We start from the raw sequence: 22,018 nt of genomic DNA, 5'->3' as shown, positions 1-22,018 counted from the left end.
TGTAAAGGAGTACTTTAATGGTTTAGATTGGATCAGATGATAAATAAAAGCATATTCGGGACTTTTCTTCATTAAGGGATGTTAGGATACCAAAATTATGCTAAAGACAACACATACAGACTTCTGGAAGCAAATAAGTTTATAACAAGCCTTTTTAAAAAATTTATTTATTTATTTTTGGTTTTCAACATTCACTTCCATAAGCTTTTGAGTTTCAAATTTTCTCCCCCTCCCTTCCACCTCCTTCCCTAAGATGGCATGCAGTTTGATATAGGCTCTACATATACATTCCTATTAAACATATTTTCACATTAGTTATGTTGTAAAGAAGAATTAGAACCAATAGGAAGAACTGCAAGAAAGAAGAAACACAACAAAACAGAAGGAAAGAAAAAGCAAATAGTATATGCTTCGATCTGCATTCAGACTCTATAGATCTTTCTCTGGATGTGAATAGCATTTTCCATCATGAGACTTTTGGAGATATCTTAGATCCTTGTGTTGCTGAGAAGAGCTAAGTCTATCAAAATTTGCCATTATACGATGTAGCTGTTACTCTGTGTAACATTCTGGTGGTTCTGCTCACTTCACTTAGCATTGGTCCATACAGGTCTTTCCAGGTTTTTCTGAAGTCCACTTCCTCATCATTTCTTATAGCACAATAGTATTCCATTATATTTATATACCACAACTTGTTCAGCCATTCCCCAATTGATGGGCATTCCCTCAATTATTTTTGTACATGTGGGTCCTTTTCCCATTTTTATGATCTCTTTGGGATACAGCCCTAGAAGTGTTATTGCTGGGTCAAAGGCTATGCACATTTTATAGCCCTTTGGGCATAGTTCCAAATTGCTCTCCAGAATAGATTAGTTCACAACTCTACCAGCAATACATTAGTGTTCCAATTTTCCCATATCTTCTCCAACATTTATCATTTTCCTGTTTTGTCATGTTGGGCAATCTGATAGGTGTGATGTGGTACCTCAGAGTTGTTTTGATTTGCATTTCTCTAATCCATAGTGATTTAGAGCATTTTTTCATATGACTATAGATGGCTTTAATTTCTTCATCTGAAAACTACCTGTTCATATCCTTTGACCTTTTATGAATTGGGGAATGGCTTGTATTCTTATAAATTTGACTTAGTTCTCTATATATTTTAGAAATGAGGTCCTTATCAGAAACACTGCTTGTAAAAATGCCTTGCGAGTTTTCTGCTTCCCTCCTAATTTTGTTACATTGGCTTTGTTTGTGCAAAACCTTTCCAATTTAATGTAATCAAAATTATCCATTTTGCATTTCATAATATTCTTTATCTCTTGTTTGGTCATAAATTCTTCTGTTCTCCATAAATCTGACAGATAAACTATTCCTTGCTTTCACAGTTTGCTTGCAGTACCAGCCTTTATATCTAAATTGTGTACCTATTTTGACTTTCTTTTGGTATATGGTGTAAGATGTTCTTCTAGACCTAGTTTCTGCCATACCCTTTCCAGTTTTCCCAACAGTTTTGTCAAATAGTGAGTTCTTATCCCAGAATCTGGAGTCTTAGGGTTTATCAAACAGTAGATTATATTAGTCATTGATTATGGGTGTCTTGTGTACCTAACCTACTCCACTGATCCACCCCTCTATTTCTTTTTTTTTATTTTAAAAAAAGTGTATTACAATATACAATAGACTCGTTAAGATAGCACTTAATCTTGGCTACAGGCTGCTACAGATGTTGAAGTAGGAAATGCAGATGTTACAAAAGAAGAAGGAAACCAACTGGAATCACCATCTTATCTACACAGGAACAGATTTCTTAATCCCACCACTAGCAAGAGGTCCCTTCCCAGAAGCTTTTGCTTTTAACTCTTCCAGTTCTTTCTGTTCTTTTTGTTTTTGTTTGAAAGCTATATCTTCCTCATCTATTTCCTTGGTTTGCTTCTTGGGCTGCTTCAGAGGCTTCTTCTTATCACCCTTGCGACCTGACATATAGTGCCTGCTGCTCAGCCCACCACTCTGTTTCTTAGCCAGTATTAAGTAGTTTTGATGATTGCTGTTTTATAATACAATTTAAGATCTGGAACAGCTAGGCCACCTTCCCTAATATTTCTTTTCATTAGTTCCCTTGATATTCTGGACCTTTTGTTCTTCCAGATGAATCTTGTTATTATTTTTTCTAGCTCTATAAAATAATTTTTGGTAGTTTTATTGGTATGGCACTGAATAAGTAAATTAGTTTAGGTAGGACTGTCATTTTTATTATATTAGCTCCGCCTACCCATGAGCAACTGATGTTTTTCCAATTATTTAGATCTGATTTTATTTGTTAGAAAGTGTTTTGTAATTGTGTTCATCTAATTCCTGGGTTTGTTTTGTCAGGTAGACTTCTAAATATTTTATAATGTCTACTGTAACTTTAAATGGAATTTATCTTTCTGTCTCTTTGCTGCTGGGCTTTGTTAGTAATATATAGAAATGCTGATGACTTATGTGCATTTATTTTATATTATAATAAGCTTTTTAATATGCTAACACTCTCTAATAAAGACTAGCAGCCCCTGAAGATGACATGTTCAGAACTGCTTAGAATATGGGTCATTAACCCAACGGCCATTTTTAGATAATAAACACACACAGATGATTTTAATATGAGAGTAAGTATGTATACAACCCAAGTCCTACCTCAGTACCTTAGAGAAGGTTAAGAAAACAAATAAACAAAAAGAACAGTACATTGTGTGGATCCTCTCTGAAGAAATTTATGGAAGTACGGGGATAAGAATCATGGTATGGAAGGTTGTTAAAAGGACTATCCACACTAATAAGATAAAAAATCCATTTTAGGTATCAAGATACTCAAATGCACACATAAGTGCAAATATATTACTTCTGTTCTCATTCATTATCTTAATTCATAAATAGCATAAACATATGAGAGCTTTTTTATTAACTCAAGGAGAATTTACATGGAAATCAAAGGTTGCTGTGATGTCTAATGAGTTGAAAAACTTCTAGATTAGGTTTTAACCTGTGGACCACAAAATTGTTTTCTTAATATTTTGATAACTTTTTAAAATATAATATATTTCTTTTGTAATTCTATATATTTTATGTTATGCATTACAAAACATTCTTGGGAGATGCGATACATAAACTTCACCAGACTTCCCAAGAGGTCCATGACACAAAAAAGTTCAAACCCTCTGCTTGAGATTCCCTAGTTCTTAGGATATTGTGACAATTATCACAAGTAAATAAATTATTCCCTTATGATTTAAGCTAATGATTATAGCTTTAGAAGTAGCTTACTGTTTATTGAAATATAAATGATTTTCTTTCAAGGGCTCAAGATGTCTTCCGTCAAGCAATGAAATCCCAAAATGTTCTCTTACAAGTGCTTCCACCAAACAACCGTGAACAATACGAAAAGTCAGTCATCGCGCCTCTTGGAATTTTTGGTAACAGTGATGTTGTTTTGAGAACAAAGGCATCCCCTCCAATCCAAGGAAAGCCAGCATCAAAAACAGTCAACCTGACAGGAGCAAGCAGTGTGGAGACAGACACACAGATTTCTAGCCAACAGAACAGGAGCCCCAGAGTACCAAGACTGGGAAGAAAGCCATCATCACCATCACTCTCTCCCCTAATAGGATTTGGAAGCAAGAAAAATGCAAAGAAAATTAAGATCGACCTTAAGAAAGGTAATTATTGAATCACAGGTATTATGTCTGCTTGTGACATTTAATATAAACATGTTGAGGCTAAGTTAATTCATACCCTTTACGTTACTTTGAATCAAAGGATAGAGTGAGTCAAGTATGTGCTTAAGTAATTTTCTACACATTGTTCCTATGATTAGGTTGTTGGGGTTTTTTAAAATAGGGAAATAATATATGCATCTTGGGAAACAGAGAAAATAATTATATGTCACCATGTAAGTCATTGGTGTGGTTTCAGTTTTCCAGAAGCACAGCAGCTAGATGCAGCTCCTCTTCCTCCTCTTCTACCTCTGTCCATGGAGGAGTCATACCCCTACATCTGGGTGCTTTGTCCAAAAGAATATAAATTTTGATCATTTATACTTCACAAAGTATCTTCAGTTTGGGGGCTAGATTTTTTTTTCTTCCCTACTTATTTATTCTATCTTTTTTTTAACCAAAACACCAGGACAATTAACTCTTTTGTCTCATGAAGTTTTCATTTATCATTTCTTGAAATAAAGCTCTGAAAAACCAGGCTTTGATAAAGCCCATTGGGATTCAAATGGAACTACTTTACTCTGCTTTTAAACCCAAATCACTCTGCCTCTCACTGATAGACCAATAATAGGTCCCAGCCCAAGCCTCACTTTCTCCTGGCTTAGAGTGAGCAAATATTTCTGTTCTGGCCAGAAACACTGAGGGTCTTTCCCTCCCAGATTGATTCTTTTATGAAGGCAGACTGGGCCATCTTTTGCCTCAGTTCTTACCAAGCTTTAATCATTGATTGGGTGTTGCCTCAGATAATCTGAGACCTGGGAAAGACCTTCCATTAAAAGGCCAAGGTTCCCAACTGCACCGGGGCCATCGCCGGTCATTCTGAACTATGTCTTGCTGACAGGGTACAGGCCTAAGCCAAGATCTTTGCCCTTCCCCAAAAAGAATTTGGGTCCCATTTGTCTACAGACTCTCCTTGAACTCTCCTGTTTGATCTAGGAAGTCTCTAGCTGTTTGACTGAGGCTATAATCCTACCAACTGACCTTTCAATATCACCTACACTCAATTTACCAATTCTCTATTACCTTTCACTTAGCCAAGCCCTCCATTGTCTATTACCTCTGGATGGCCTCAGGCTGCTTCCCACCCTTGATCCTATCTGGACCCCATTCTACCTCCCAGTCACTCCCATCAAGATCCTCCCTAGACTCTCCTTTGGTTACCCCAGCTTACTGTCCACTCTCATCAAGATACCCCTTCTTCCAGGCCCCTCCTCCAGTCACCCCAATTTGGCCACTCTTAGATCCCTTATATATAAGGGATTTCTGTATACAAGGCCCATCTTGTCTCCATTAAAATGCTGAGATTCTTTAAGAGTCTAGCCAAGGGCTCAGATTCTTAAGATCTGGCCCACTTGCATTAGCGATACAAATGCTTAGATTCCTTAAGAGTCTGGGCAATATGGCAGATCTTTAAAAACCTCATCTGGCTGAAAGAAGGCTTGGGTCAAATTCATTCAGGCAAACCTGTGTGTCAATGATTTTGTGGTCCCAGCGCCCCTAAATCTCTAAACCTTAACATTGCCACTGGACTCCAGTGACTAGAGAAGAGAGTGAGGCTGATGATTTTGCACAGCCCTGCCTCACTTAAACCCAAATCACTTGCAAGTGATTTCCTGATGTCAGTGATCCTTTTCAAGAACAAAGGAGGAACAACAGCTAAATGGGGCAGTGGACAAAACTCAGCTTCTTGACTTCAAATATAGCCTCAGACACTTACTAGCTGTGTGATCCTGGGCAAGTCACTGAACCCTCCTTGCCTCAGTTTCCTCAACTGTAAAATGAGCTGGAGAAGGAAATAATAAACTACTCCAGTATCTTTGCCAAGAAAACCTCAAATAGGGTTACGAAGAATCTGACGTGACTGAAATGACTGAACAACAGCAAAAAAACAGAGCACTTATCGTGTCAAAACATTAATGGATCTTACAAATTTATGATTACTAATCATGCCATAATGAATATACCTGAACTCAGGAAGACAGATTGGGGTTTAAATCTCACATTTTTGTACTTAATTACTTGTTTGTTCTTCAGCAAGTCACTTGACATGCTTTGATGTACAATGGAAAGAAAGTTGGATTTGGAATCAGAAGAATTGGTTTATACTGTGCAAGTCAGTCTCTTAATGTCTTTAGATCTCAGTCTCTTCCTTTGTAAAATGGAATGGTTGCGCTAGTACTGCTGAGGTCCCTTCCAGTTCAATATCTGTGGGCTTCTAGTTTCAGAGCCTCAGTTTCACCATGTGTAAAATGGAGATAATTCCTGTAGCACCTGCCTCACAGGGTCATTGTGAGGCTCCAACAAGATCATGTGCATAAAGCATTTGGTATACTTTAAAGCACCATCTAAAAAGCAATTAGTTACCATTAGTTGTATATTTTTTTAATTTACATTTTCTGTTTTTCCAATTGCACATAAATATTAGTGAGATTTTCTAAAAATTGGCTTCACATCCTTTGGAGGTGGCTATCCATTTGCTAGGTACTATTTGATTCTGAGGCATTAGCATTTTACTACTCTAAATGTCCTCTGCTCCTCTTTCAAAGTTTGAATACCAGTTACTCACCGAAAGTAGTTATCCCTTAGAATAACCTAGATAGTAACGATCATTAATTTTATTCATTTAGTCTTGCAAATATTTTTCACACAACACTGGGCTTTTAAAATGTCATTTTGGTCCACACACTGTACATTTGTTCCAACTCATTCTCTCATCCTTGCCTCCTATTTCAATTAAATCTCTAAAAATCTCTTTTTCTCTAATTCAGAATTGTCAAGGTCACACATGGCCCACAACATTCTTGTTGTCCAAACCAGATTAAAATGTAATTGGGAAATGTTTAATGAAATAAAAATACAGGAAAACATAGATGACATTAATAAGTGATTTTCTAAGTCTATATGCAGCCCACCAGGATCCTTATGTCTGGGTTAGTGGGCCCGTTTCTATTTGAGTTTCATATCGCTACTCTTAATTTTTAACTCATTTCAGTTATTTCTATGGTAGACACGAATCCAGCCCTTATTCCACTTGCTGATGCCAAACGATCATCTTAAACCACAATTCTGACCATTGGCACTTCCCTACCTAGTCAACTTCCATGGTTTCCAATTGCCTTTAGGATTCATTTCACGTGTAAAAGCATCTGCGAAAGCTTCTACTTATTACATTTTATTACCTTCCGTACTATACTCCATCCAGAATGGTCTTGCTCTTCTCTGAGTAAAGCCTCTGTCTCCTACCTTCATACCTGGAATGCTTTCCCTCATCACTGTCATCTCTTGGAGTCCCTAACCCCCTACAAGATGCACTTGGCTTAAATTTCATTTGTTTTTCAATCATATCTGATACTTTGTGACCCCTTTTGGAGTTTTCTTGACAAACATACTGGACTGGTTTGCCGTTTCCTTCTCCAGCTCATTCTACAGATGAGGAAACTGAGGCAAACAGGGTTAAATGACTTGTCTAGGGTCACACAGCTAATAAGTGTCTGAGGTCACATTTGAACTCAGGACTCGGCTTAAATGCTACCTTCAAAACAGCAGCCTTTTTTCATTCCCTTAGATATTATTATAGCTCTCAAATGCCCCAGAAATCACTTTGTATTTGTTTTTTAGATCTTATTTTGAATGTATTTATATCTCTATTTTGTATTTACTTCTGTACAAATTTATTATTTCTTATTCCCCATTGTTGTCCTATAAATCCACCACAGGGGCCCACCTAATAATCTAGGAACTGTTGACCTCAAGTGGATGCCAATGGAGGGGCATATAAGCCTTTCATTTATTATCCTGTACTTTCTCTATGGGAATAACATATCCTTTTTCTTAGGTCATCTGTGTATTCTCATTATATTCTTTTAATAATTGTATAATATGCCATAATAATAATTTTCAACACTGACACATAAGGGCTGTTTGATCCTGGACAAGTCACTTTACCAAGTGCTCAGTGCCCAAGACAACTCTTTAGGACAATAAGTCACAGATTAGTGGTAGATCTTCATTAGTTTCTTCTTTTCACTGGGAAATTTGTCGCCATGTATTTTACTTACAACACAGACCTGGAATAATAATAGCTCATATATACTATATGGGTTACAAAACATTCTCCTTACATCACTGTGAGGTCAGTAATACAAGTATTATTATTATTTCCATTTTACACCTGGTAAACCTGAGTTTCAGATGAGATTGTACTGCTAAGTCTGACCCATTAAGGAGCAAAGTCAGCATATAAATAAACCCAGGTCTCTTGTTTCTATTTTATTTCATGGTAAGAAAATAAATTAGATAGAAGTGAATGAAAAGTCAAAATAGGATAAACAAAAACTATAGTGGCTGAACCACTCAGAAGACTTCAGTGTACCCCCACCATGGCCTTTTCTGTCACATTCCTTCTCTAATAAGACTATTCAACCCCGGAAGATGTTGACATTCAGAAGCAATGTTTATTATGAATATTTTTCTTGTAACTGAAGCCTGTCTATTCTGTAGTAAGAACCACATGTTCAAGGCTTTACTTTATAAAGAAATTACTTCTAATAATTTAATGTTGAAAACCCTAATTAGTGTTAGCTGCCTCTTTGCGTTTTCCATGGCTAGATCATCAAAACCACAGAATATATGCTGAATTAAGGACAGGTGAGCAGAAGGCATGTGTGTCTATTGTTGGTATAGTTTTATATACATTAAAATCGTATTAATTAAGAGCCTGCTAATCTGGAATTTCTGATAATTCATACAAGAACTGGCCTGAAATTTACCTTTGCAGTATGAATACTTCATCATGCAAATTAATAGTGTAAATAAAATTTCTGGGAAAAGGTTTGAACTACTTAAGGAAATAAACTCTTCAAATCATCCAGAAGTACTTCAGAAGCACTCATTTACATGTAAACAATCGATATGCTAATTATAAATTATACAGCTTCCTCTACCAGGCCGCACTTCATTAGCCTAATTCTAGTGGTGGGAGGTGAACGATGACCATTATAGACCAAAATATGATGGATCCCAGAATGGGCACTAGAAAGGAGAAAATGTGACTCTAAGCCAGAAGCCAGGCAGGAAATGATTGTCTCTAATAGAAATTAACATAAGCACTAAGACCAGCTGGGTACTGTGGGGATGACATAAACATTAGATTTTCTGAGAAGGAAAGGAGGAAGAAAAAGGAATGTTAAAGCTAAGAAGATATGGAAAATAGAACTTGCCTAGGTCCTCATTTAATATAATAATTGCTCTCATTTGCATAGCATTTTAAGGTTTAGGAAGGCTTCATTTATAACTCAGCAAGGTAGAACTTGCAAGTAATTCTTATGCCAGTTTTAGGGATGAGGAAATTGAGGCTCAGAGCAGTTGTGTGGCTTGCTGGTATAACTGTATGACTATATGTGTGACTATACAGCTAATAAATATCCAATCCAAAATTGAGATTTAGTTCTCCTGATTAATTATGCATCCAACAATCTGTCCCACTGTAGTAATACTAAAAAGAAAAAATAGTGATGTAGAAAGAGAATTTTATCAGACTGTCTCCAGGATCATATTGCACAAAAGGTGCCCTAATAAGTTGACTGCTATAAATATTTGATTCTAGTTAAGAGAGAGAGGAAAAGGGAAGGGGACAGACAAAGAGAAAAGGGGAGAGAAGGAAGAGGGGAAGGGGTTGGCAGATAAGGAGAGGGAAAAGAGGAGAGAAAATCAATGACATTTAGGGTACTTTAGTTTGGTGAAATTATCCTTCAACATGATCTGATTTCCTTAATTTTGATTTAGTAGATTCACCAAATAATCTTAACCTTATTTCCTGGGAAGAGAAGACATTGACACAGCTTTTCCAGTAGAACTGGTAGTTGTATATCTCCTTTAGATAAATGCATGAATTGGCCTTCTTGTACAAATTATTCTCATTGAAATTTGGATAGCAGAGAGCCAATTGGCTCTCGATAAACAAAAACTCTGTGAGCTGAGAAATCAGACTTTAGTCTCATCATTATAAGGCAACTGCTTGGGTCCAGGTACCATCCTAGAGTAATTTTATTATGTAGGTTACTCCACTTGTCTGAAAGTGATAAAACCTGAATAATATTTTGAAAATCAATCAGTAAATATCTCATCTGTCAGACACTATTGTAAATATTGGAAATATGAAGACAAAAGTAGCACAGTTCCTGTTATCAAAGAGCTGACATTTGAACAGAGAGATGACAAGTGCATATATAATTGTATATAGAGCATCTAAACAAAGAGCATAAGGTAGTTTTGGGAAAGAGAGTATGAACAGCTTGGGGGGAGAGAGAGAGACTACATGCGGTGCCTAAACTGAGTCTCATTGACAGTCATGGATTTCAAGAGATAGAGATGAGGAGGGAAAACCTACAAAACATGCCCATGTCTTCACCATCCTGGAAAAAACCCTCATCTGATCCTGCCATCCCACTTAACTCCTGTCATGCGTCTCTCCTGCCCATTATAGCTAAACCCTTCCAAAAAGGCCATCTTCTGAAAGTGCCTCCAATTTCATTCCTCTTACATAAACTTAACCACTTACAGTCTGACTTCTGACCTTATCATTCCACCAAAACTACTCTCTCCAAAGTTACTAATGATCTCTTAGTTGCCAAATGCAATGTTCTTTTCTCAATCCTCATTCTCCATGACCTCTCTGTAGTCTTCTACGCTGTGGATCACTCTCTTCTCTCTCAGTTTTTGGACATCTCTCTCTCCTGGTTTTCCTCCTACCTATCTATTCTCTATCTCCTTTTCTGGATCTGCCTCCAGGTCGTGCCTCTAAATATAGTGGTTCCTCCAGCTTCTCTCCTGAGCCCTCTTTTCTTTCTATACTACTTCACTTGGTGTTCTCATCAACTCCCATGGCTTTAATTACCATCTCTATGCTGATGATTCTCAAATCTACTTTTCCTGCCCCAGGCCCTCTGTTGCCCTACAATGTTGCATCTCCAACTGCCTTTCAGACATCTAAAAGTGGAAATCCATAGACATGATAACCTTAATATGTCCAAAACATAACTTATTAACTGTCTAAACCCTCCACCCCTCCCACTTTCCATATTACTGTGGATGACAGTATCATCCTCTCAGTCCCTTAGGCTTACATCCTAGAAGTCATCCTGGACTCCTCATTATCTCTCATCCCCCATGTCCAAGCTGTTGCTAAATCCTGTTGATTTCACCTTTGCAACAATGAATCACCTTTCTTCCTCTGACACTATCTCCATTCTGGTACAGGTACTCCTCCACTCATGCCTGGACTGTTGCGATAGTGGGTAGGGGTTCTGCTAGCTTCAAGTCTCTCACCACTCCAATCCATCTTTCATTCAGCTAATAAAGTCATTTTCCTGAGGCACAAGTCTGACCGTGTCACTCAATATACTTCAGTGGCTTCCTATTGCCTCCATTAACAACTACAGAAGGCTCTGTTGGGCATTCAAAGCCCATCACAAGCTAGCCCCTCTCCTACCTTTCCAGTCTTCTTACACCTTGCTCTCCAACATGTAATCTTGATCCTGTGCCACTGGCCTTCTGGTTCTTCCACAAACAGGACCCTCCATATCTCTGCTCCTAGCATTTGCTCTAGCTGTCCTTCATGCCTGGAATGTTTTCCCTCTTTTGCTCTGACTGCTGACCTCTCTGGCTTCCTTTAAGCCCCAGTTAAAATCCCATCTTCTACAGAAGGCCTTCTCCAACTCCTCTTAATTCCAGTATAATTCCCTTTTTTAAAAATTTATTTATCCTGCACGTAGCTTGCTTTGTAAATATCTGTTTGCATTTTGTCTGCCCATTAGATTATAAGCTCTTTGATGTTAGGGACTGCCTTTTGACTATTCTTGTATCCTCAGTGCTTAGCACAGTGCCTGGCACATGGTAGGCAATTAAAAGTGCTCATTGACTAATTGGTTGATTGAAATAGTACAAAGCTATAGAAATAGAAGATGTAGCTTCCTATATACAGAACAGTGAGTAGGCCCGTCTGAGGAGAGAAGAAAGAAGTCTGGAAAGGTGGGAAGAGAACAGGTTGTGACAAACTTTACATACCAGAGAAATTTATATTTGAATCTAAAGGTGTTAGGGAGTCAGTAAAGATTTAATAAGAAGTTGGGAGGAGGACATTGCTTTTGACACAATCAAATCTGTGTTTTAGGAAAATTATTTAAGCAGCTGTGTGGAGGTTAGATTGAAGTGAGGAGAGATAAGGTAGAGACCAAGGAGGAGGCTATTACAGTAGTACAGGAGAAAGGTGATAAGACTCTGTACTACTGTAGAGGTTGTTTGAGTGAAAAGAATGGAACATATGGGAAAGGTGTCATGGAGATAAAAATGACAAAACTTGGAAGTAAGTTGGATATGTAGGGCAATCAAGAGTAAAGAGTTAAGGATAACATTGAGGTTGAAACCTGAGTGATTGGACTACATACATACTATATACATATACAAACATATATATGTATGTATACGCACAAACACATATATACACATATGTGTCTATGTGTGAATATATATGTGTGTTTATGCATATATACATATACACATGTGTATATGTATGTGTATGTAAATATGTAAACTAGTTTGGAGGAAAGGATAAGGAGTTCTGTTTTGGAAATAATGAGTTTGTGGTGCCTGTGGGACCATAAGTCAGAATTTTCAAGCTGAACCTTCCTTTGTTTATTTGAATTAATGATGTTTTAAGCACTTAATTTCAAGTCTGAGTTCGATGCCTGTGTACAAGCTTATTATAATTGTTATTTTCCTATGTTTTTGCTTTAGGTCCTGAAGGACTTGGCTTCACTGTGGTTACCAGGGATTCCTCAATACATGGTCCTGGTCCGATTTTCGTGAAAAATATTTTACCAAAAGGAGCAGCAGTGAAAGATGGCCGCCTACAATCAGGGGATAGAATTTTGGAGGTTAGAACTTAGAATACTCCCCTCAATGAAGTGAAATCTTTGTCCTTTGACTTTGAAAATGCTTTCAGTAACATAAATTCAAAGATAAAATTTGAAAACAAAACAAAATAAAAGCTTAATAGGAAGCTACTGGTCAGTCCAGTTTTGAAAGGCAAATATATGACACAAATAGTCCTAGAACATTTTTTTCCCCTCTCCAATGTTCTGTCCGATTAATATCAACTTAAAATTAGGATAAATCAAACTGAGGCCAAACCAGGGGCTTGGGTTCACTGTAGGGTGCATCCAGTCATATCACAAACTTCAAGGCACTGTGATCCAAATCCTTAGCTCAAGAATCACCTGGCTTCTCTCAATAAGCTAAAACTGAGTTACATCCCCTTAGTCTGATCTAGACTGGAAATGGAATAGCTGTGGAAACTGTGGACAAAACTGCCAGATGCTACCAAACTTTTTCCTAGCCACCTCCAGTTGGTCATCATGTCCTTTAAGAAAGAAAATCCCCCTTTGCTGAAAATTGGCCAGTTTTGGTAAATTAAAAGTGTTCCTGCGACCTCCTCTGTAATGACAAAGCAGAAGAGAAGATACATAGCAAGCTTCAGGTAGGAGCCAGATTAGCTTCTCCATTAGCAAATGGTGATCCACTGACTCTAAATCTGAAAGAGCCTTAAGTCTGTTCAATGAAATTTATTAGTTCAGTTAAGCAAATGCTTGTTAAGCCTTGTCTGTGTGTGGAGCATTGTGCTAGGTACTGAGGGTACCAAGGTAAAAAAATGAATTACCCAATCCCTGCCCTCAAGTAACTCACTGAGTAGTAGAGTATTATTACAAAGACACATAAATAAATAACTGTAATGTGCAGAATTAAGATAAAAGTGAATAGAAGATGTCAAAAGAATGAGAGATTAGGGAGGTAAGGGTGGCCTCCTCCTAAAAGAAGTAATTTAGATTTTATGGAAACAATATCACCTGAGTAGGTTACCTACTGGCCAGCATGTAGGACAAATCCTTTCTGGAAATGGGTGACTATTCATTTCTAGTATTATAGTAACTCATGGCTGCTCATTGCCATAATTACATGAGAAAATGCCAGTAGGGTATTTGAAATCTGCTCCTACTTGTTGGAAGACCATACTTTGGTAGTATGGTAGTTTGATTTGTTTTCTATAGTGACATATATCATAGCAATGCATGATAATCATGTGAGCATTTTGTGAAATCTTTTTCTAGCTGATTCATTTTTTATTTGTCTTTCTTTGCAAGCCGAATATGTCTCAGTGTTTTGCTGCTTTTTCTCAAGGAGTGGCTAGGAGTGAACTTGTCTTTAAAAAATAGAGAGGGCCATGGTGGCAGGTATTTTAATAGCTGCTCTTCATCTAACTGCATTCATTCATTAGGTGAATGGCAGAGACATTACTGGTCGGACTCAGGAAGAACTTGTAGCCATGTTGAGAAGCACTAAACAAGGAGAGACGGCATCTCTTGTCATTGCTCGTCAAGAAGAAAGCTTCCTGCCCCGAGAACTGGTAATATTCATACTCCAGTCTACTGACACATGAAAAGATCTGAAAGACTTTATTGAATTCCCACTGATTGAGAAATAAAGAAAAGATCACAAGGTTTTCTATCATGACAATTTGGAGAAGAAGTCAGTAATGAAGGGCACTAGTCACAGAGCCTTGTCTCTGAGCTTATCAATGAGATTTATCAGAAACTTTAAAAAAAATTAGATAAAAGAGGCCTGCTTACCAAATTTTCAAATGATACAAATGGGGGAGAATTAGATAATAATGCGTTGGGTGACACCAAAAGAGGTCATTAGACTACAACAATGGGTGAAAACCAACAACCCAGAATTTAACAGAGCTAAAGATAGAATCCCACTTCAAGGTTCAAATAATCAGATGCTTAGGCAGAGGAGTATCCTTGAAAGTAGTTTATGGAGAGGCCTAATGTTTTTAGCTGACCACAAACTCATTTTGAGCCAGTAGTATGAGAGGCAAGTGTTAAGAACTAAAGCTGACTTTAGTTGCATAAACAAAAGTATGGAGTACATATCAAGGGAGAAAGAAAATGATCTCTTCCAACTCTACATTGGCCAACTACTTACTCAACTTTATAAGGATTCCTGGTAAACTAGAGAATATCTAGATGAGCAATGGCATGATAGTAAGGTATGTTTCTGGAAACTGTCATATGATGAAACTGAAGATGTCTTGATAATTGTCTTTTAATATTTGAAAATTTGTCATGGGTAAGAGGAAAAAGATCTAAAAATTTTCACTGATACAGATGCCAGAAGTAGGACCAATGGGTAGAATTTATAGTTAGCCAGATTTTGACTCAGTCTTAGAAAACTTTCTAACAAATAGACCTTTCAACAATGTTGTGCTACCCACACCTAAAAATGTTCAAACTGGGACCACATGGCTATTGAACAGATGTATTGTAGAGAGAATGAGAGGGAGAGATTACCTGTAAGATGCCTTCCAACATTATGATCCAAGATTGATAAATATATGTGTATTATAGGTATATATATAAGCATATATATGATATGTATATATATAATTTTATCCATTATTTGAATTTTGATGGAACTTTATTTCTTTCTCAAAAGTGACATCATAGGCCTAGCTCACCATGAAATATATAAAATTAATTATGCAAATATAAGACTGATTAAAAAAGGCATTTCCATCCCTTTTTTGTAGTTTCCCACAAAATATTGAGGACGTACAGTGACTATTCTTTATCATTTTGCTCTAAAGCAAATAGATTTGATTCCTAATCATTCAGAAAAGCAATAACTACCTAACTATATTTTGTGATGAGTATTTTTGTAACCATAACAAAGTCAAGGACTTTGATATTTACAAACATTTGATACTGTGAACCCAGAACCTTTGTTTCTGGAAATATGGAATTCTGTTATTGTTTCTAGCTAGAATCTCTTTTCTAAGTGCTAATGTATGAAAACCATAGGTCATGTTTGGCATGCCTCTGAGTGGAAAATACACTTTGTTGTGGTAGACATACACAGTTTTATTTGAAAGTATAATAATGAATAGGGTGCTATGTGATACATCTTTCTGCTTCCTTTAAAAAGAAGGGGAAAAAAAGGTATCACTTTGGTCTCTTCTCCCTTATCATGACTGATGTGCACACTTGACTTTCCAGTGAGAGTCTGGCAGGATGAAGGAAGGACAGCACTTCCTCCTTTTGTCTTGTCCCATCTCTTTTGAAGAAAACAAATGTGTTTATTGTTTTCCTGCTCTCAGATACTGCCCTCTGCCTTTTGTAAAGCAGTTTGGTTTTGGTTTTTGGTTGTTGTTGTGAGTTTACTCTTAGTACCATGTTCTCATCTGCAATCCATGTGTTGCATATTTTCTGACACTTAAATATCCTTCACGTTCTTGTTATTTCTAACTTCTTCTAAAATCTTGATTTTTGTGACCAAGGGAATGCTGTCAGCAGTCATACAGGAAGTTCCAGAAAAAGTCTGTCTCTCTGATGTGACCTTCCATCATTCCCCAGCCGTTAGCCTCCATTTCCTGGACGTTTTCCTGACTTGGGACCTAACTGAAGTATGCTGAGCTAGTACATTTCCTGCTTTGATAGTCCCCTCTTACTGACTCAAGCAATCAGTTGAGGACCACACAACATATTTAACTAGCCCTGTTTCCATTAGAGGAAGATTGCTTGGCAAAACACCTAAGATGAATTAAAAGGTTAGCTGTTTCCAAATAACCCTTTTACTCAAAGTGACTTGCCCAGAATCTACAGATGCCTTCATTGTCATATACTCTGGCTGGCTGATTTGTGGTGACTCATGCTCAGAGAGAGCATTTGGGTAGCAGTTAATGGGAAAAGAGTGTCGGTAATAGAATTGTAAGGTGGAACTGATGTGTCTAGTTTCTCCACTTGAAGGGAAAACCTCTCTACTACTTCATCAGTGATCTGGTGTAGTCTAGTCTGTGAAGGATATGTCTAGTTCTTTCTTTCTTTGATACTTGTAATTTTTTCACTCCTTTCTGATGGTACAAATCAATCTCTCTCCTTCCTCCTCCTTTTAGCTCTAACCCCTTTTATAGTTCCATGATTTCTTCCTTACCTTTATTTTTATTTTTAGAAAGCATTTTTTCTTTAAATTTAAGGGCTTAAATACTGAGATTTTTGAATATTTAAAGAGGAAAAACAGATAATTTCTCATAGGGGTGTGTGTGTGTATATATGTGCACACATTTGTGCATGAATGTGTTTCTATGTGGCTGTTACTTCCTCTTAGTTGGTAGAAGGAATCCTGTGTCATCCCTTTGTTAACCCCTCTTTGCTAATGTTTCATTTTCTAACCTGCTGTCTCATTTAAAATTATGCTAAAAATCACAGCAACCCCTGGTGGGTAAAACGAGCCGTAAAAAATTTCAAATGTATTTATAATTTCTTCCTGCCATGCTTGCCTGCTATTAATTCTGGCCTCTGCAGGACGGATTAGCTATATTTCAAGTGAGCAAGTTGCTCCCGCCTGGTGTGATAGAGATCCAAGAAGCGCCATATTTGTCATGCTGATTTGACCTTCGCTTAGGAAGATTGTGTTTGCTTTGAAAGAAAGGTGCACAGGTGGTGGCTTCCTTAACAAGGAGAATGCTTTGCGAATTCAGATGCAGCTGCCAAGCTTTCTTGGGCCAGTAGACTGCCCTCACAAATCTGAGGTAGCTTAAGAGCCTCCATGTTTTCACCCAGTCTGTGGTTAACAGAAGAGTCCTGACAGACGTGGATGCCAAAGCCTTTTAAAGTCATAAATCATGGAAGAATTAGACATGGGAATTTAGATGAACCTTCTTTATTTAATACATTATTTTATTCCTTCTGGTTATGTAAGTTCAACTAGTTATTGACCTCTGAGTCACAGTTACCCAGAAGCACTCAAGATGGATGTGTAGAATATTTTCCTGCTTGGTGGCAAATAAGAGAAATTAAAGGAGAGTTTTGGAAGTATTTTCTCGAGTTAGAAGAAAGGATCAAGAATACAAGTTAAAAACCAAAATAATGAACTTTATATCAGCACTGTCAACATGTTCACTGCCACCTTTTCTTAGTCTTTTAAGGTTTTCTCAAATATGACAAACATTGTGACTCAAGAACTTCTGGGCCTCCAGGAAGAGTTAAGTACACTCTGCTTAATGTTAAGTACATTAAGTCTATGCTAGCAGCAGTATTTCTGCTGCTTCTTTTCCCTAAAGCAAGCAAAAAATATATATAAACAGAAGCATTTATGGGTTACTCTGAACAAATCACTCAACCTCCATGTACCTCAGGCAATTCCCCAAGTCACAGACAAGTTGTAGTCTGCATTAGCGGCGGAAGTTTTTCAAGATGAAGAAATCACAGATCCTTCAGCTACCTTACATCATTACTTTCCTGCTCTCCTTCCATGTCTGTTAGAACTCCTGCTAAACTAATGTCTAGCACAGGACATTGCACATAGCAGGCACTTGATGATATCCTTTCCCCAATTCCTTGAGCCTCCCAGATTCTATTAGACTGGGCAAGCAGGTAGGACCTCTAACATTGTCCTTTTCTTTCCTCTGACACTGACTGTATGGCTCTCTTGGGAGTAGGAGGTAGGTGCAAAGAGTCACATGGCTGTTGTCACAACATGAATAAGTGAATATCTCCAATTACAGTCCATCTAGTGAGATAGAGGACCACCATACCTATCATATAACCTCCACTGTATCCTAAAGTCCTTCAGGCCTTACCATCTTCCCTGTGAATACACCCTCTAGATTCCAAGATACTGCTGCCTGAGTCTCCAATATGCACCACAGACTCCTGGATCCTGTTGGCACCAGTGCCACTTTCAAGTCTTTCGATCAGACATCTAGTTGAGCTGTCTTCTATACGTTGTCTCCCTCAATTAGAGTGTGACTTCTTGGACAGCCACAGCTGTCTTTTTCTTAATTTGCCTCTTCATCTTTTAGCATGGTGATTGGCACATGTTACACTTAGAAAGGTGTACGTCTATGTGTGCATATGTGAAGTGGCATGTGAGAGTTCTTTTAAAAGAACCTTAGATTTTAATAGTGAAGAGGAAGAACTGGAGATGCAGCAATTGCTTTGCTGCTCTAAGGGGCCCTCAGCATTGCTCATGCCCAACATGCCCATCCTTAGAAGAGCCTACAGAATGTAGCACAGATTGCCCTGGGTACAGGAACAAGGGTACTTATTTATTGTCACCTCAGTATTAACACAGCAATGGCAGGGAGAAAACATGCAGGGAGGTGGATTCAGTGCCTTGCAAAAAGCCTGGCTTTTTGTAGTTCAGCATATTGTTGAGATATTGTTGAACATGGATCTGACCATGTCTTATCATCTCCCTCCCTACCATCACCGTCCCACTCAATAAACTACAGTAGTTCCCTTGTGCCTCCATGATCATAGAAAGAACACCAAATTTAGAGTCTGTAGACCTGGGTTTGAATCCCTGCTTGCTATTTGAAAGCTGTATGGTGTTGGATAAGGGCCTCAAATTCTGGAAAAATGAAATGATTAGACCAGCTGATCTCTAAAGTCCTTTCAAGCTCTGCGATTTTAATACATGATTTCCCATGGAGATGTGTATCTCTGATAACAGTTATTCCTGACCACAGAAGTTCAAGATGGCGGTGATGTATGTATAATGTATCACCTTAAAACATGTTAAGGTAATCGTTGTGAAAACATTTAGACAGGTAAGTCAAATAGTGTCCATATATAATAATAACAATAACATAATTAAAAATTGCAAAGCACTTTCCACATTTAACTCTCTGAGGTTGGTAGTACATGTTATTTTCCCTGGTTGCCCAATGGGCAATCTGAAGATGAGAAACCGTAAGCAAGGTCCCTGCTCACACAGCTAGTAAGTGATATAGCCAAAATTTGAACCTAAGTCTCTGATGCTAAGTCCTTCTCATTCTCCTAAATCTCCCGGCCTCTTGTGAGACAATGTATAATTGATGCCAAATGGCCATATGCTATCTGCATCTAAATATTTTTAGATTTGAAGACACTGAAAATTTTCAAGTTATGGTGCCAGTAATTTGGTGGAATAAAATTATGCTATAAACAATGTCAGGTTTCTTAAACATAGGCACACTGGGTGAAATAGAATAGCTATTCTAACTCCAGTTGAATTCAGTCAGAGTTTAACACTAAATTTTTGAATGACTGTTTTGTTTTCCTGTGCACATTTCAACTTTGATGTGGAAAATATTCTGTGAAAATTTCAGGCACAATTGAGTTGTGCCTCCTTTGGCCAGTTGCCCCCTTTTTTGGCAAGGGGCCAGTGCTGAGCACAATCAAGTTACACAACTCAATTACACCTGATTTATTTAGGCAAACTCAATTGTACTTGACTTTTTGAAAGCACAACTCAATTGTGCTTTGAAATTTCCACACTCAATTTGATTGTGCTCAAAATTTGCCATATGCAGGCCTGTAGCTTGTAGATTTGCACACATTCCAAAGGGAGGCTCACTGGAGAGGCTCTAAAGGTTTGGCTGTAGGTATTTTTCCTGGAGACCTCTTTTGCCTCCTCAAATACATCTTGGCCCTCTTTTCCCTTTCCCACCTCCAAAAGATAAAGGTTTCTTGCATAACAATCTTACAATGAATTAATATAAGGTGACTTCCTTAAAATAGTTATCCTTGAATGGACCATCTTTGCAATAATCTCCACCTCCAAGAGAATATTGATTAGGTGAAGAATGTCAAAGAACGCAGGGAACATTTCATTCTTAGGTATCAAAAACACCTGTGGGTGTTTTTGGAAAGTGGGGAAAAAACAAGGCAAAGATAAAATTTACTAAATAGGTTATTTTTTTTTAATTTGCCAAGTGGACACATTGAAAAAACAACCTTTTAGCTCATTGTCCTAATCATCAAAGACCTTTATTTGAGTTTACTTATTCATTCAAAGCATTTATGAGGTACTGCTTTTCTACCATGTGGCCATGATGGGACCCTTCTTCCCCTATTCCCCTTTCATGCATTTTCTCCCTTCATTGGAATGGAAATCCCTTTAGAATAGGTACTATATTTCTTTTTGCTTGTGTTTGCATTTTCCATGTTTAGCAAAGTGCCTAGGTCATATAAGTGTTTAATAATTGCTTGTTGACTTGACTTGGCCTGACTTTATGTAGAGATACTATTCTCAACATTGAGGAGAGTCCCTCCCTGTCTTCAAGGAGCTTACATTTTACTGAAGGGAGTCAACTTGTACATAGAATATTGAATTTTAAATGCATATAAGTTTTTTTCTGGGAGGAGAGCAACAGCAGTAGGGGCAGTCAGGATCAGCTTCCAATAGGAGGAGGCATTTGAGCATGGCTTTGAAGAAAACTCGGGAGTCTGCGAGAAGGAGGGAAGGAGGGAATATCTTCCAAGAATGGATGTCTGTCCAATGGCATGGAGACAGAAGTGAGGAACAGCAATGTTATTTACTAATGGAATGATTCTGGGTTCTAATCTGAGATTTTGCCCTCACTAGTTTTCTGACCTTGTGATCTTTGGGATTATCACAAAATAACTCTGAGTTTTAAGTTTTCTGCTCTGTAAAATGAAAATGTAACAGTTGCAATGCCTCCTAGCAGATCAAATGAAGTAATGCCTACAAAGTGCTTTGTGACTGCTGCAACCACTGAAGAAGAGCTGCCTACTTGTATCTATGAAGTGCTTTGTAATAATGAAGATCCCTATGACTGTGTGCTATTATTTTTTGAATAGCCAAGTAATGGAAAATCAGTTCATCATGTTAACTTACTGCTTCACTCTCTTTGGAAATACTTAAACTTGGAAGGATATAGTTGCTGCAGTCAACACAACTTTTTTTTGTGTAACAGATACATGTTCTGTTATAACATTATTGAAAGGGGTGGAAGGAGTTCTTGCCATCTTGCTTAATGGTATAGCCTCAAAGTACAACTGTGTTGACTTTACTGGAATCATATAGGTTAGAGAGTGTGTGTGTGTGTGTGTGTGTGTGTGGGTGTGTGGGTGGGTGTGTGTGTGTGTGGGTGTGTGTGTGTGTGTGTGTGTGTGTGTGTGTGGGTGTGTGTGGGTGTGTGTGATGGACCTGTCTGGCAATCTGATGAAACCTATACTCATCTTCTGAGAATAACAGTGCATAAAATAGAATACATAGGATGGCAAAGGCAGCCAATTATATTAAAATATAGTTATAAAACTTTAAAAAAAGTGTGTGGACTCCCCAGAATTTATCATAGGTGTCACATTAAGAACCCTTATACTTATAGAGAGACTTAGCATTAGAAGTGATGACATTTCTTG

At 37.7% G+C, this 22,018-nt stretch overlaps 1 protein-coding gene across 5 annotated transcripts in view; it reads left to right on the top strand.

Moving 5' to 3' along the window:
- Positions 1–22,018, top strand: part of PARD3B (par-3 family cell polarity regulator beta) — a 1,305,457-nt gene that overhangs the window by 736,845 nt on the left and 546,594 nt on the right. For all 5 annotated transcript variants that reach the window (XM_020972847.2, XM_020972848.2, XM_020972849.2 and 2 more), the window contains 3 exons: positions 3,337–3,695; positions 12,546–12,685; positions 14,083–14,211. In XM_020972847.2, coding sequence (XP_020828506.1) covers positions 3,337–3,695; positions 12,546–12,685; positions 14,083–14,211 — 628 coding nt within the window. The remainder of the gene's footprint in view (positions 1–3,336; positions 3,696–12,545; positions 12,686–14,082; positions 14,212–22,018) is intronic.

Source organism: Phascolarctos cinereus, unplaced genomic scaffold (assembly GCF_003287225.1).
Source record: "Phascolarctos cinereus isolate Bilbo 61053 unplaced genomic scaffold, phaCin_HiC Scaffold_7;HRSCAF=346, whole genome shotgun sequence".
NCBI classification, from domain to species: Eukaryota; Metazoa; Chordata; class Mammalia; order Diprotodontia; family Phascolarctidae; genus Phascolarctos; species Phascolarctos cinereus.
Note: the sequence above shows the minus strand (reverse complement) of the source record. Positions and strands in the feature narration are given on the sequence as shown.